This window comes from Mercenaria mercenaria, chromosome 10 (genome assembly GCF_021730395.1).
Source record: "Mercenaria mercenaria strain notata chromosome 10, MADL_Memer_1, whole genome shotgun sequence".
Classification (NCBI taxonomy): Eukaryota; Metazoa; Mollusca; class Bivalvia; order Venerida; family Veneridae; genus Mercenaria; species Mercenaria mercenaria.
In genome coordinates, this window is record NC_069370.1 from 20,777,177 (window position 1) to 20,793,689 (window position 16,513).

Below are 16,513 nucleotides of genomic sequence, written 5' to 3' on the forward strand. Positions count from 1 at the left end.
ACTGGCTGGGGTATTCGAGGCAAACCAGGATTTGTTTCCACATTTTCCAATAAATTACAAATTGGAAATGTCACTTAAAAGTGGGGAGGAATGTAGTAGTTCTCTTGTCAGGTAGCCATGGTAATTGATAGAGTTGACACTGTAAGCCAAGGGTCCGAGGTTAGAATCCTGATCGAGGCTACATATTTTCCTCCTCAAAACAGTTTGTTTATTTCCAAATCCTCACTTTACGACTTTGATTTTTGTTTGATAACTATGCATTTTCACAAATTAGCACTTACAAGAGCCGTTCGGCCGTTAAATTCTCATGTAAATTTTCGACTGGTTGAATGTTTCTCGCTGAGCACTTTTCCTGGATGTTTTTTTCCTATCCGAAAATCAGTGCACTTGTCATGAAATGTTATTAATGCTAGATCGTTTAAGGGGAAATGGCGTAGTAATAATACAATTTTCTTACCAAATTGCTAGCTGAACACCAAAACTGTCACATAAACACTTATAGACAACGTAAATTGGTGTTAAAGCTTAGTTGAAAGGCATGTCGATGTTGACTTCCGGATAGCTTTGGTCGCTCACATCCTCACAAAAACGAAATTCGTGCATTGCTGAAATATATCGCTGCTTCTGGTGTGCATATTATTATATTGAAAAATATATTTTTGAAAGCATAACCAGTGAACATCAATAACATCTCGTCTCGGCTATTTAGAAAGACCGCGAATCATAATTTCTATGATGTAAGCGGCTGTTCCGGAAACGGCTGATTTTAAACGCGGCAGAAATGGCAGACGATTTAATGTATTTCTTAATCCAGTGGGAGGATCGCTTTATGTCCGTCATCGACATAAAGCACATCGTCAAACCAGTAAAGAACAAGTTTGCCTACAAGGAGGGAGAGATCATTAGGGCGCAGTTTGGCAAGAAAAACAGCTACGAAGCTGTCATCTGTGAAATACATCGTAAGTATAGATCTGTCAAAAAAGTTGGAAACACGTTTGTACAATAGATCTACAGGTATATTTCTATATGAAATTTGACGTGATAAGTGCGCCCCCGCCCAATCCCCAAGAAATATTCTGTTGCTGCCAGGGTTTTTTTTCACTGAGACGGGAAGGGGCCCAGGCCCTTGATTTTGGGGAAAACAGGCTACGTGTTTTGGTAAAAGGGGAATAAAAATCTTGAGGTAAAGACCAATTTAGGGGAAAACTGCACAATTCTAAAGAAATTTTCAGAGGGGAAGGCACCTGTAAAAGGCCCCTGCTATAGAAGGAAAAAAAGCCCTGGCTGCTATTTTACACATGTTAAATTACCAGGTTGGCTTGAGTACCGTAATTATCATGAATGTGCTTTAATTCCAGTATGACTGTTAATTCAAGTAAGTTTTCATTTTAAATTTCATATTTTGAAATATAAACGTTTGTAACCAAAGGAAATTTTCTTGTGTTTCATCTGTGGATACACAAGTTCTTTAACTCTAGACTATATATAGAGCCGGAGCTAGAGTTACGGTCTAGCCACTGCCTTTTAATAAAACAACTGCACTGGTACACCAATTGCGAAAAAGACTAGATCTACCCAGTGTTCCAGATAATTTTTTGACCCCATGGGTAATTACCCTCACTTTTCAGAAGATGGGGGTAAACTCAAAATTCCAAACTCGGATAAAGGCTAATTTTAACAATACTTACCGTTACTATAGAGACAAAGACAGACATTATAACAACACCATAAACTGTCCTTTTCAGTGAGTTTTATCCAAGGGTACGATTTTTTCCAACTTTCAATGGTAGATTCTGTGACAGCCACATGCGACTTTTTATTTTTTAAAACGGCAGAAATAATGTCTTCGATTATTGGTTGCACAAAGCTCTTAGTCGGTAGAGGTGTTTTAACCACAAAAAAATTATCAATTTTTCTCTGTTTGCTTCGGAAGCCATGATAAAAAATAATGTGCCTACTTTCGTTTTAATACAACGATCAAACGCTTGATTTGATAAGTAAATACATAAAATTTCTAGAGCGCCTAGACGATGCAGATGTTCAAGTAGACTAGTTTATGGTTTCTAAGACAGGTAGAACGTTTTAGCGAAGTTAATAGTGGTTACCCGTCGCATTGTTTATACGGAAGTAGTGATCAGCTGTTTTCAACATGTTTTCATTTAAATATAATTAAGGTACGCTTCAAGTTTTAATGTCGTGCGTAAGTTCAAAGTCATGTACGTATAATGTACGCATCAAAATGAAATCATGTGCGTTTTTAGTTGATTTTTATGCGTAAAATACGCCGATACGCAGCTTATCTGGAACACTGTCTACCATTGCCAGTTTGATTTTTGTAGGGTATGCTGGACCAGGCAGTAATGTACATCACGATCCATCTTTACTGAATGAAAAGCATGTGTGCTGTCAAAATGAACTGTGCCATATTGTCTGTATACAGTGTAATTGTACAGACAGGAATTTACTATGTATTTATTTAACGAACAAGTGGAAAAAAACTAAGAATTAAGTCCAAATCCGGTTCAGGCAGCTGCATATGGTTGGCCATCGCCATCAAAATTAATTCATTCAGCCGCGGTAAAAGTATTTATGCTCCGGCATAAATACGATTTTAGCCGCCGCATAAATATTTAACCCCCGGCATAAATATGATTTAATCTGCGGTTAAATTATTTTAGCTCCGGTATTAAACTACCGAGCATAAAATATTTAGTATTGAATGACATTGGCCGATAATTAATTTAGCCGCGGTGTAAAATTTAAGCTCCAGCATAAATGTGATTTGCCCCGCGGTGTTAAAATATTTAGGTCCGGCAAAAACTGCAAATATTCAGTGGAAAAGCGGTGTGTGAGTGTATTCGTCACTCCTGTGACAGAGCTCTAGTTTTATTTGTGACGGATTTATGCCCCTTTTTTAATGTAGAAGTTTTTATTTTCTTTGCTAGTTCATATCTCCAATACTATTGCAGATATTCGGTTGAAATTTCACACATGTCTCCGGGTTAATACACAGTAACATACCATCAAGGCTTATAACTCTGTAAGGCATTTTCTAGAATTATCCCCCTTTTTGAACTCAGAAAATTTTAACATTTTGTATGTAAAGATTTTAGTTTTGACAAGTATTTGTGGAATTATTCTGTTTTCAACTTTTAAAATTAACATTGAAAGCTTATATTATACTATCCAGCACTGAGAATAGTTGAGCGCGCTGTCTTCGGACAGCTGTTGTTAAGGGTAGTTATACCCATGTGTGCGTATAAGAGCTGTAGCGAGTACTCTGGCATCCAAGAGTCTGTCTTGAAAAATGAGCACAAATATTGGTAACCACAGAGAATCAGATCGTTATATCACAATAGTTTTGAAGATTGCTTTTAAAATTACAAATGTAGTAAGTTTTCGATTAAACACATACACCACTGCCTGAAAAATATACATTTCATTCTGTCGATTCTGTGTATGCATCAACAAGAAAAAGAAAAAACATTACCTTACGTAAAACTGGTATAGACGCGTACATGGGCTTACTGAATTACCATTAGACTCTAGTTTGATATAGATTACAGTTTGAAATATTATTTGTCAGTTTAAGTTGGGCTTATATTCATAAAAGTAACAGGTGAATTGTAAGCCTGGACTCATGGGTCAGATCTTATCATCACATGCATAGCAATCCACAGTCCTAGACTGCCCCTAGTATTTTGGAATACCAAGTTTAGTAACCATCTTCATGTTGTAAGACTTAATAATATTTGACCCCTACTGTACCATGATGGTGATATTAAATGGGGTTGCCTAAATGGGGCTTGAAACAAAAAGTGAGAAAAAGAGTAGTAATATGGGTGATTTTCATCTAATGGTGATTTTTATTAAATAAGGGTTATTACTTGTCATATTTCAGTTACTATTGTTGAAGACAGGAAGGCTGGACATCTTCTCATGAAGCCAAGACCAGAAAGTGTTACCAGCATGGAAACTGACAGTGTTAAAAAAAGGTATTATCTAGGTTTATATACAGGGTTTTGTTGTGTACTTCTGGATATGTACTACCCTGTCTGTACTGTATGTTCAATGTCTGAGCTAGGTACATGGCAAAATTAAGTTTGTCAGACTATTATAATACTGGTAGTTATTATGCTACACTTCAAAGAAGGTGTATATATTGCTTTGCACATGTTGATTGTTAGACCAAATGGTCTCCATAAAGAAAAACTAGAAAACGCTTGCGCCTAGGTTCCTCAAACTTGGTAGGCAGGTTGCCGTTGGTCATGGCCCGTATTGTTTTTGAGGCCAAAGGTCAAGGTCACAATGTTTGTCATGACTGGTAGATGTAGATGACCCCTATTGTTTTTGAGGTCACCAGGTCAAGGTCACAGTGACTTGAACAATAAAACAGTTTCCAATCAAAAACTAGAGAATGCTTTGGTCTAAGCATATCAAACTTGGTAGGCAGGTTGGTCATGATGTTAGATGAACCCTATAGTTGTTGAAGTCAACAGGTCAAAGTCACATTAACTGATCAGTTAATTGGTTTCCGGTTAATAACGGTGGGTGTTGAGGGATACTCTATGATCAGGGTTGCCACCTACCTTGAAAAATCAGGGAAATTTGTTTTTCAAGATCAGTGAATTGGTGGAGAATTTTGAAAATTGGTAAGTCAGTGAAAAATGAAAATTTCAGGAAAGGTGGGAGGGGGGTGATTTTCCTGAATCAGATACAAAATCCGGTGACTGTTGCAGTCTCCAGGCAATATAAGTAAGTGTTGTCTATATGTAAATGTCTCTCGAACTTAGTAGACAGGTTGGTCATTACCAGTAGAATGATGATCCCTATTGTTTTTGAGGTCACAAGGTCAAAAGTCAAGGTCACAGTGATTTTGAACAGTAAAACCGTTTTTGATCCACCAATAACCAGGGAATGCTTGGTCCTAGGTTCCTCAGACTTGGTAGGCAGGTTGGTCATGACCAGTAGATGAGCCCTATTGTTTTTGAGATCACTAGGTCAAGGTCACTGACATTGAACGTTAAAACATTAACGCTTGGGCCTAGGTCTCTAAAACTCTATAAGCAGGTTGGTCATGAGCAGTAGAGGGGAGCATATGTTTATTAAACGTTTCTTGTTTTGCATTATTTGGAAAGATTGCATTACAAATCTGTCTTACGAATGCTGGTGTGCAAGAAAAAGTATCTTTGTTCAGATCAGATTATAGTATTCATTACCTCAGGTATTACTTCTGTACAGGAGAAAATTTTGTATGTGTCCGGGATGAGTACATTAAGTATGTATACATGCATTGTACTGATTAAAGTTTTTCTTCTGTTTAGGGATTTTGACGAACTTCAAGATCAGGTTAGGCGCTTAAAGAAGAGGGTTCGGGAACTCGAAAGGTTCCAAGATTCTGCGAAACCCAGCAATAAAGCATCTAATCTGCCTGAAGGACCAATCCTATCCAGCCACGAGGACAGCCTTTTTGAGTGCTGTAAAAAACTTCTGGCTCTGTTTTCCACTGACTACATTACTACCCATAGTGTAACTGGTAGGAGAGCAAACACCAGCACAGAGCCCAAACCCAAATTTGATCCAAGATTGTATGCTTGCTTAAGCAAAGTGTTAAAAGAAAAGTTTCCTGGCACTAAAGACACAGAAATAACATTGAAGGTGCGAGCTGTTCAAAAGGAATGCAAAAAAGCTAATCAGTAAAATAAAGGTTTTACGGAATAAATTTTTGATTGTTTAATATTGTTCCTAGTGTAGATTTTTATTCCTCAAAGCAGCCTTTACTGTTAATGGTGAAGGTTCAAAGGTTGAAAACCTAATTTTGGAGTCATTTTCTGCTACAAAGCTCTGAAGCCTTTGTATTTAGTGCTCATATACAGTGATCAGTAGTTGTCTGTGTTCTAATAATTATATTCAATAGCACGTCCATTAACCATGGTTGAACCAAGTTCATTAACCATACTCTCACCATGTTTATTCATGGTTAACCATGTTCATAGACCATGTCCTAATCATAGTTTGACCATGGTTCTCATTTAATCATGGTTGAACCATGTTTATTCATGGTTAACCATGTTCTAATCATAGTTTAGTTTGACCATGGTTCTCATTTAACCATGTTCATAGACCATATCTTAATCATGGTTGAACCATGGTCGGCAATTTGTTATTTTGTTAAACCATGATAAACCAAGGTCATACAACCATAGGTTGACCATGGTTGGCAATGGTCCATTTCGCAGGGGAAACTTTTGTGATTTACCTAGCCTGTTTTTAGCTCACCTGAATTGCTCAGGTGAGTTATTGTGATCGCTCGATGTCTGTCTGTCAAAATTTAGCTTGTTAGTCAGGTTTGTCTGGTACATGCTCAATAACAGCTTCAAGGGGCTTAAAATTACTTCGATAGTGCTTTAAAGGTACTTCAGATGGGACTTTATCCATGCTTCTTGATATACTTAAAAGATACTTCTTTACATGAAGCACATTTGAGGCACATAATGCTACTTATTTAAGATGGAACTTTAAATGTACTTTAGTGGGTGAGACTTCAATTGTGCTTCCTTGAACGAAGCGTATTTGAGGCATAATTTCCATATTTTTTACAGCTGGGACTTCAGTTGTGCTTCATTAGAAGCTTCAAAGATACTTCCCTGGCGAAGCACATTTGATGCATAATTAGCATATTTTAGACGGGCCTTCAAGTGTACTTCTTCCTATTGATTGCTAATACATAGTTATTGCCGTCAAACTGAAGTACATTTAAAGCGCCAACTTCAGTAACGCTAACTTGGTACTCCAGAGGGGAGCTTTATTTATACTTCTTATATACATCAAATGTACTGATTTTGCGGGTGGGATTACTCAAATCAAGGGAAAATAAGACTTTAAACAGCTACATGAAGTAAAAAAATGTGTAAAAAGACAGTAAACTTTATGACCAATTTTCCTGTCTTATTCATCTTTTTTATGGAATGCTTTATGCTTGTAGCATAAACTTTAAGAGAGGCAAGTGCATCCAAATAGCTTATCTTTGACACACTAAAATATTCTTTTATTCTTTTTGCCATTTTCAATGGATACTGCCATATAATTATATGTAACATATCCTAAACTACCAGTAGAGCAGAACCATTCAAAACCAGACCCCATTAAAAGTGGAAAAAGTGGAATTAACTCATCTATTGTCTTGGTCTGGAAATTAACTCCTTCTTTTGAAAATATGCCCTCGAAACTCTCAAAACTCAATAAAGAACCAAGCTTTTCCTTTCCAGAGACTCGACTTTAGTTACCACACAAAGCAAAAAAGCCGCAGATTCATTCAGCTAGAATTCCTTACTGAAATGGCTACATGAAACATATCATGATATGACCTTCCAGGAAAAAACTTTCTAACCTTTGCTTGTCAGCTACAAAGTACACCCCACTGACCCAGCCTGGTCACACTTTCAATATGTGCATAAATGTCTGCAACCATTGCACAATTTAATTGCTTTTAGGAACAGAATTGATGGTTGGCTTGATGGGAACAAATGAAGAAAGTGGTGGTATTTTAAAACTGCTATTTTTACACTCACTCAGACAAAATGTCTTAATTTGAATTGAAGATAATCTTCCTTTGTCCCTCAGACATAATTAAAATAATTATTCAAATGGGAAATAGCAAAACTGATTTATCTTCCCTTCATATCTATGCCAATAGAACGCTTTTGCCTTAACCCACAAAGATTTCAAAAAAAAAAGGGAGTAGAGAGGCCAGTGATGGCAGTACAGATTTGATTTTAATCAAACTTTCCAAAATTCATTGAATTAAGTGCATTAAAACATTTGCCTCTCATTTAAGTTCACTCAAGGTGGTCGTAAATCTGTATTTTTCACAACAGTTTGACAATAAATCCCCTTAATTCACATTCCAGCAAGTATTTTGCATAAAGAATTGAAGAGCTAAAAGGGGAGCTAATATCTCATTACTAATATCCTGATGTTCTCTATCCTACGCTTTAAGGCCATAAAAATCACCATCACTTTGCCAATAAAACAGACATAACTACATTTTCTCCTTACAATTTTCGATTTTTCATTAAGAAACCAGTGGAAAGCATTCCAAAGGTTTGTCAGTTAAAAGTGTTCTTTTCCTTTAAATTTTTAGTCAAAAACTGTAGTCCTCTATACATAACCTTAAAAATCTGTTACACATACTATGTCATCAGTGTTCATGTATTTCTCTATCTGAGTAGCACACAGTTGTTCTCTGAAAGTAGCGTTCTTTTCTTACAAATTTTGTGTCAAAAACTGAAGTCATCTATATGTATTACCTAAAAAATCTGTTACAATTAAGTCTAAGGCATTACGTGTTCCTGGATATCTCTACCTGTGTGGCACTTGGTTGTTCTCTGCAAGTAGCTGACAACTTCTCTATGTGAATTTGGAGAATATCGCAACTGACACCTCAACTGGGAATCAAACTTCAGACGTTTCATTTCGAACTCTTATACACCACACAACTCACCTTTCAAGGCAGATTCTGGATGTGCAAGATTGTATTTTACCCCTGCAATCTCTTCCAAAAGTATGACCAACAGTTAGACGTCCAGAAAGCAGTAATCAAACATCATCATCATTCTCCATACAAAAGTATTCGGCATATCTTGTGGAACTACTTTTTTTTCCACGATCAATGCAAAACGTTGAATTCATAAAACTTTTATAGATCTCATAAAATGTTTATGCATCCACTGTATTAAGTGATATTAGACAGAAACGAATCACCTGTGAAATTAATTACTGTCGACCTATGGTGTTTTATAGGAAAATTGTGCAATTTATGGACCGACAAATCAAAAAGATATTATAAATTTTCCTTATCTTGTACTCCTAAAAAGGAAATTGTCATCTTCCTAACAAACCTGCTTGCATGCCGAGAACCAAATCAATAGCACTTCTCTAGTCAGTGACAGATATACGCTCAACGATTTCGTCTTAAATCGTTTGTACAACCGGACTTGGTAATCGGAACTTTGCGTGTTTATGTATATACTGTCATGGAAAACATACAGGCTATTATCTTTTCTCGGAACAATTGTAATAAATGTCGCAATTTATGCTGTTATATGGAACACAATCTATCCTCGAGCAGTTCTCTATCAACATTTGTCAATCTTAATCAATACAATGTTCGTATCTTTGGTCAAAGGAAAAAAAGGTAATGAAAAACATTTCATTTATTGTATCTCGCAAGAACATGCATGTTTGTTATCTTTTAACATAAAAGTAAGTTTTCTGTTTCATCATATAACCTTTCATTATCTTTTAATTACTAGCAGCAGAAAATCAGCCAGACCGTCAGAAATGGAATTTTATTTTATAGCATATAAATTCAACCAGTTACAGTCAATTCATGTAACAAGCGAGTTTAGCTGTAAACAGTACTTCTACCTGTTGAAGATTTCAGGAGCTACCAGTTTCATAACAATGAATGTCGCTAGTTTTGTGACACATGAATGTCTGCCATTAAGGTAGTAAAAACCTGATTACATCAGAATGTCAATATCTAATAACCTCAGTCTGATGTTTTTGTATCAGTATTACTATTACAGTTTCTGCACTGAGGCAACAATCTACGAGCTGGCCACAAGTTTATTTCATGAGGCTTAATTAATCAAACTTAATTAAGGTTAACTGCAATTTCATTATCAAATATCAACACCATTTCTTTGAAACTTTATGAGAAAGAACTTTTTTCTATCCAGAAATAATTAGCAGTCAATCATACTTTATTTCCCTAAGGTAAGTTGCCATTTAATTCTATTACATCGAAAACTTCAGAGGATTCTATTAATTGAAAAACAGTTACCATGGCGATAGGATTAATCTGCTTGTTAATAAACCATAAATGTGCAGAAATAGTAAAGATAAAGTAAAACCCCGGCCATAAAAGTCATGCCAGAAACTTGTAAAGATCCAATCTTAAGCTAGATTATTGTAGCGCGCGTTTTTGTAATTTCTACAAGATCATCCTATCCTCGGGCGGGGCGTATGTTCTCCGTGACTATTTGATAAACGACATTGTGTCTGAAATCATTAGTCCTCCACCTCTGATAATTCATGTGGGGAAGTTGGCAGTTACTTGCGGAGAATAGGTTTGTACTGGTACAGAATCCAGGAACACGGTTACGTTAACTGCCCGCCGTTACATGACTGAAATACTGTTGAAAAACGGCGTTAAACCCAAAACAAACAAACAAACAAAACAAGATCATCCTGCATTTGCTTTGTATTTTCTGTAACTCTGATGACTTTAAAAAATGTACTTTCTGCAGATTTTGGTTTTAAAGTACCCTTCCCTGCAGAAATAAAGTTTCAAGTCATTCAGTCTGGTTTATTAAACAATTGCAGTGATATACCACAAGTTCCAGCATCTTAACTTCCCTAAAAATAGTCTAAAATCGGACAATGGTTAGAAAGATTGTTAAAAATTATCTTAAATACCGAAAAAATTATGCCACTTATAATGGTCAATGGCACTAATTCTAGGGCATCTATGAGGTGATGGTTAAATTAGTAGATTTCATCTTGAAAACTTAATCTCTCACAAAAATATGTTAATTTCAATAAAACAGCTATACCTAACAGAGAAAATAATAAAAGAGCATCCAAACAGACAGGTTCTTCTAAACACATCATAAATATCAAGTATTTTAGTATTCTAAGATGCTCAAGTGTTATGATTCAAGTCATCTTTTTACAGGAATCTGGTGCACCTTAATTCATGTATCTATATTCAGAAGGAGACAATTCAGGATAAATAAATATCTTTTGAAATCTTCCATTACAACGCACTTGAAAGACGCAATTTTAAAGTACAAAACAATATCTTCACCTAAAAATTCTCAACAATTTCAGCAATATATGTAATAAATGCCAGACAAATATCCAATTTTGTTGCCAATACATATCAGTTTTGATGTATAGCACTTTATATTGTATATAAAAGAAATTGAAAATGAGACTTTATGACATTTTTGAACGGCACCATGAACTATGAGAGTTCTGAACAATTTTTTGCTTCTTTTATTGGATATTCTTTGCAGATGTGTAGGAAATCTTATGGTGTTTTCTTTCAAAATTAAATTCTGTATACTATACGCCCATATGCACAGCCTGACACTGGCAAGCAATGATGTAATGTCAGTGAAATTAAACCAGATGAATGAAAGTCTTGATCAGCCATCTCTAATATGACATAGTCATGCATAAATGATAAATTTATACCTGTTAATGAGTTAATAAAAATCTTTTCTTTTTCCAACAAAATATCTTTTTTCCCCTTTTTTGTGGAGTATCTTTTCTCTTCATAATGAAGACAACATAGATCCCTAAATTCATTTCTGAAATTCAAGGATAACGAAGTCCAGTATCTTCTTGAACAATTTGCCTTGCTTGCTGTATTCAAGCATGTGTCTTCTTCTACAAGAGATGCTACAAATAAAATCTTACCTTTGTAGATGTATAAAGTGACAAGCAGAATGAAGGCCAACACTTCCAGTTTGTAAATCCTTTGCCCCATCTCTTAAACTGGGGCAAGTCGGCTCATCTTACATAGTAACTCCCAAACTGAAAATATACAAAAAACAAATGAATCAAAACACATATTTCTTTCTTTCAAGATAATGCTATATTAATCTAGTTTAATACAGATTATTAATCTCTGTATCTCTTAGATAAAAGGTGATATAATGAAGCCCTTCTGTGTAAAACCCCACATTTCTCAACAATAGTGACTGTATTTCATGCATGATTAATACTAATTATGTACTAAAAAATCTTTTCTCAAAAATCATGATTAAAGCCATTTAACAATACTAGCTTTCCTACAGCCTTCCAGTCAAAACCCCACATTTCTCAATCACACAAGTTAGCATTGTAACACTCCATAAATCTTTCCAATAAACCTTTATACAATTTTTATCAAAGTAAATGCAATGAAAATGGGATGAACTGAAAAATTATGTAGTATTTAGATTTTTCACTTTAAAATTTATCTTCATGAGCCCAAAGTGATATATGTCAAAGGTTTATGTTTAGCATCCATCTTCATGAGCTCTACATAAATTTTCATCAAACAATATATGAAATATAACAGATAGTACAAGCATGAAAAATGCTTATGTCATTTTTTTCGTCTTTTTTATCTAAAATTTGTTAATATTTAACTGACTATAAACAATTTAACCAGTATTTGTAATAATTTTGCCGGACCAAAGAAGAAACAAACATAAAAACTACATTTCGGTTGACTTATCAATGTTATTCCACACATAGTGTAAATTGAAAAACGTTCCGACTTAATTAAGACAACTTAAAAAGAAAATGGAGAACATCCTTCTATTGTAATGAAATTAGACAAAGTGACATATCGGGGTCAAGATGCCACTTAAGCTTTACGACTGATCTAAACTCTCTTTCTCAAATTTCTTTGGATTAAAATGTATTGTATAGTCATTCATCTTCGGTGACATTATATTCACGAGAAACCAATACATTACACAGTCCAAACAAGCCATTACAATAGCCTGTAATTTGCTCCCTCTATAAAACATACAACTAAACTCTACTCCGATCTATTATTTTGGTTGGATGAAATACTTTAAAAGCCTTAAGAGTCACTAAATAAGCTAAATTTGTAAATAATGACATTAGAAATACAGAAAAATAGCTGGGCGGATCACGAGACATGATGTCTGTTGTGACTACACTATCGATAAATTCTACTTCGTAAAACCTCTAATTTGCATCCCTTTTTAATTCTCTAGTTTAATTTAAATGTTGTCTTTATGCAATATCTGAACTGAAGTTATCTCAACTTTCCCTTTTGGGTATTCTGGTGATGTAAAGATTTTGACACAAGATTTTTTCCTGTATTGCTGGGTTTTTCATTTCTGTGCCTCGTAAAATTATTCGATCTTAACGCATGCACATATGCCTCATAATAAATTTTGTCACCCCAACACAAAATTTAGTTTATTATCATACAGTTGCAATATTTTTTGTGCCGAAAAAAGGCTAACATATGTGTTGTTGTTTGTTTCCTCAACATTTCCATTTTCTATCCAATACAGATAATAACGAGAAAATCATTTCAAAACTAATTCACAATTTAGATGCTACTAATTATATCTCCCTTAAAAAATGTCACTGTCATTTGTTTTTGCCATACCAATATTTTTGGACTATTTGTTGCCATAGCAATGACACATTTTGCTATAGAAACACAGTCAAAGAATGTGCATATTATCTGTATTGCCATATATCCATGTACCAAGTTTTATGAAAAAATGTTATGTACTTTTAAAAGTTATTGCGGGATCCCACATAGAGTAACTGATGGAGATGGGGGAAAGGGAGGGGTGCACATTGGTGTGAAACCAAGGGGACTTTTGCCTTTCATAAAATAAATTCAAATTAAAGCAATATATGAAAATATGGTACTAAAACATGAAAATTTTATGAATGGTATGCTCACACTGCACTTAAATTTATCATACAAGATAATGATCAAATATATGCCCCTATAAAGAAATATAAATCACATAAAGTTTACTTATTTAAAATTAATAGCATGTAACATAACATTACAAATCAATTTGCAACAGTATTTCTGGTAATCATTGAAGCCATAAATAGCACAATTTTCTTTATGGTTGAAATGTTGAATATAATGTGTTTCAGCAGTTCTAACATAATAATGTTTCGGTGTAACCTTTACCCTTCTAAATTTCTAAAATGGACTGGTCTATCATTCAATTAGGGCAGTACCATTTATCATTCTAAGGGACGTTCACTGAAAATTTACTGACTGAATAGTGGACAGCGCAGACCATGATCAGCCTGTATGTCTGTGCACTAGCTGTTTGCAAAGGCAGAATCACTTGCCGGCAGCAGGCTAAAGGTTAACATCTTTTACAGTTTATATACGTCTTTCCTACTGCAATTTTCCCATCCCCCCTACCCCTGCTGCCACCATTAGGCTGCAAAGCATTGATCTACAGATGGCCCAAGAACCTGCTTCCCCCGCTAAACTCCCCTCACCACCTGAATGAAAAGCACAAATCTATCCGATGGCTGAGGATGCAAACAGGGGGTATAATGAAAGTCTAGCATGAACTCCATCCATACAAGGACGGTGGGTGGCGGCCGGCAATTAAATAATCAAAATTATTTTCCAGTGACTTATCTAAATTACAAATATTTAAAGTTATCTGGAATGTCATTAGTGTTTAATGATGAATGTAAGCCTCCAGGGGGACCTGGTTGCACAGAATGACAATACACTTTTTACCAAAACCTTCATTGCAAAAGAGATGAATAAATCAAAACAAAAAACATTGTCACATGAGTTTTCCTGCACTTTATACATCACTATAATGCAGATGACTGTACTCCATCTCCATCAGGGCTATATATGGTGATGGTAGGGGGTGGACAACCTAGACAAATATATTTTTGTCAAACTTGTAGTCTGCAACCGTTTAACAATTTACTCAGCCAAAAGAACTCCTATACAACACCATGACCCTAGTTTGACATGTTTTGTCCAATTAACTTGAACTTTTAAAATGTCATGATTATATATTTTTACTTTTAAATCATTTGTATGCTCCCTAACTATTTTTTCCTTGCAAATTTAAAGCAAAGCATTTTTTTTTTTAACATAATCATTTTATTTCAGCAAAAAATTAAGCTATTTAACTTTTCCATTTAGATTAATGGAGTCACAAAAGTTATCCAACTTCCTGCTCAAAGGTTTTTGACTGTAAAATAAGTAAAAAAAAAAAAAAAACCCAACTTATTTACATCAACTTTAGAAATCAAGCAATTAAATGCACATTAACAATTAGATGCTTAATATTTTTGTGAACAGCTTGATAATTTATTAGTCATTAGCACTATAAAATAAATTTCCATACACATAGTAAGAAATTTCTTTCACATTTATATGAAATTCCAGCAAACCAAGTAAAAATCTAGACTGAGTAGATCTATTTTATCTTATGTCTTATCATGGCCGAGTGGTTAAGGTCTCTGGCTTCGAATTACTTGCCCCTCAACGATGCGTGTTAGAACCTCACTCAGGGCATGGAATTCTTCATGTGAGGAAGCCAGGAAGGTTGGTAGTTCTACCCAGGTAACTTCTAACTACATGTTTATCATTATGCTTAAAACTTCAGACATTGATTTTACAAGCTTAAGTATATTTTGAATGTGCACTGTGAGCGAAAATGTGTGAATAGAACTTTCAATGTTCTGAATTCTGATTTCTGATACCCAAGATACTTCGTGAAAAAAATGAATGAAATCCTCACATTTGCGCTAAGTATTCTGCATACTTGTACAAGAATGAAGTACTCTTACAAATATGAAGTCACAACTTCTCCTATATATCTTTGTGGGACTCTGTTTAAACGTTAGAAATGATATTCAGTACCTCGTGAGTAACTACTAATGAATGTCACTCTCTTAATGTAAAAAGATTAACCAAATTTCCATGTTCATGTCCCCAGGAATAACTGTGAAATGATTTACGACTGATAAAATAACAGCGTGTATGTGCCTGCATAAGTAATAGATAATTAACCGCTTCTTTAAAACATGCACTCAGCTTCTTATTACAAAAATACTCCATACTGAGACATGCAAATGACTTTCTGCATGTAAATTGTTACTAATTTATATCATATAATTATCTTAATGAAAATCTATCGCTGTTTCATTATTTCTATGACAGTCTCTTCAGAATTACAATGCTTGTTTCTGTTTGCAAATTGCAGTTTACCAATAATGTGCATTACCGGGCAACAAATATCAATGGTCCTAGGTTTGATCCTTGCAAGGGCTTTGGTGTATGTAGTACAGCTATTAGACTAGCTTATAGACTATGCTATATCTTGTAACATTTTTATGATTAAATGTAGTGAACTGAGCCAGTCTATATCCTATGTGAAAAAACTCTAAAATAGACTGGCTTTTGTCTCTATGAAATTGAATTCGTCAAAAAAAGTGAAAAATGTAGAAATATATTTATTATTAGTCTAGTGGCTAGTCTATACAGCTATATAAAGCAAACTACTTGGGGTGGGTGGGGGTGGTTAGTGGGGGTCAATCCAATCATTTCATGTAGCAGACTGGTCAACAACAAAAAGTTATATAAAACTGGAGTTTGGCCTACATAAAATCAAGGTTTGTGTGTGTGTGGGGGGGGGGGGGGGGGGAGTCTAGGTCATCTCAACAGTCCTTTTTCTTAACATCATTATCCAGTCTGCATTATCATAAAAGATGACAAAACTCAGGTTTCAAATAAATAGATATAAACTTTTACACAGATCATACTTCTGATTTCTAATATCTTTTTCCTCATAATGCAAATAAAAATGAAATGCACTTAAAGTCCATTATCATTTACATAAATGCACCGAAAAAGGATACAAAATAATTGAATTTTTAATTCAAAGCCTTAAGCTTT

The 16,513-nt window shown here is 34.8% G+C and overlaps 2 protein-coding genes across 12 annotated transcripts in view; one reads left to right on the forward strand and one right to left on the reverse strand.

Moving 5' to 3' along the window:
- LOC123559698 (roundabout homolog 2-like) overlaps positions 1-16,513 on the reverse strand; it is a 176,226-nt gene that overhangs the window by 84,735 nt on the left and 74,978 nt on the right. For all 11 annotated transcript variants that reach the window (XM_053552458.1, XM_053552462.1, XM_053552466.1 and 8 more), the window contains one exon: positions 11,491-11,607. In XM_053552458.1, coding sequence (XP_053408433.1) covers positions 11,491-11,560 — 70 coding nt within the window. In that variant the 5' untranslated portion in view covers positions 11,561-11,607. The remainder of the gene's footprint in view (positions 1-11,490; positions 11,608-16,513) is intronic.
- LOC123538438 (uncharacterized) lies at positions 722-5,835 on the forward strand. Its single transcript, XM_045322544.2, has 3 exons — positions 722-959; positions 3,902-3,995; positions 5,325-5,835. The coding sequence occupies exons 1-3, from the start codon at positions 782-784 to the stop codon at positions 5,698-5,700; spliced, it is 648 nt and encodes a 215-aa protein (XP_045178479.1). The 5' UTR covers positions 722-781; the 3' UTR covers positions 5,701-5,835.

Excerpts from the sequence above, each read along its gene's own strand:
- LOC123538438 (XM_045322544.2), top strand. The coding sequence starts at position 782 with ATGGCAGACGATTTAATGTATTTCTTAATCCAGTGGGAGGATCGCTTT. Across the intron at positions 960-3,901 it reads TGTCATCTGTGAAATACATC|TTACTATTGTTGAAGACAGG; the intron begins GTAAGTATAGAT and ends GTCATATTTCAG. Across the intron at positions 3,996-5,324 it reads ACTGACAGTGTTAAAAAAAG|GGATTTTGACGAACTTCAAG; the intron begins GTATTATCTAGG and ends TCTTCTGTTTAG.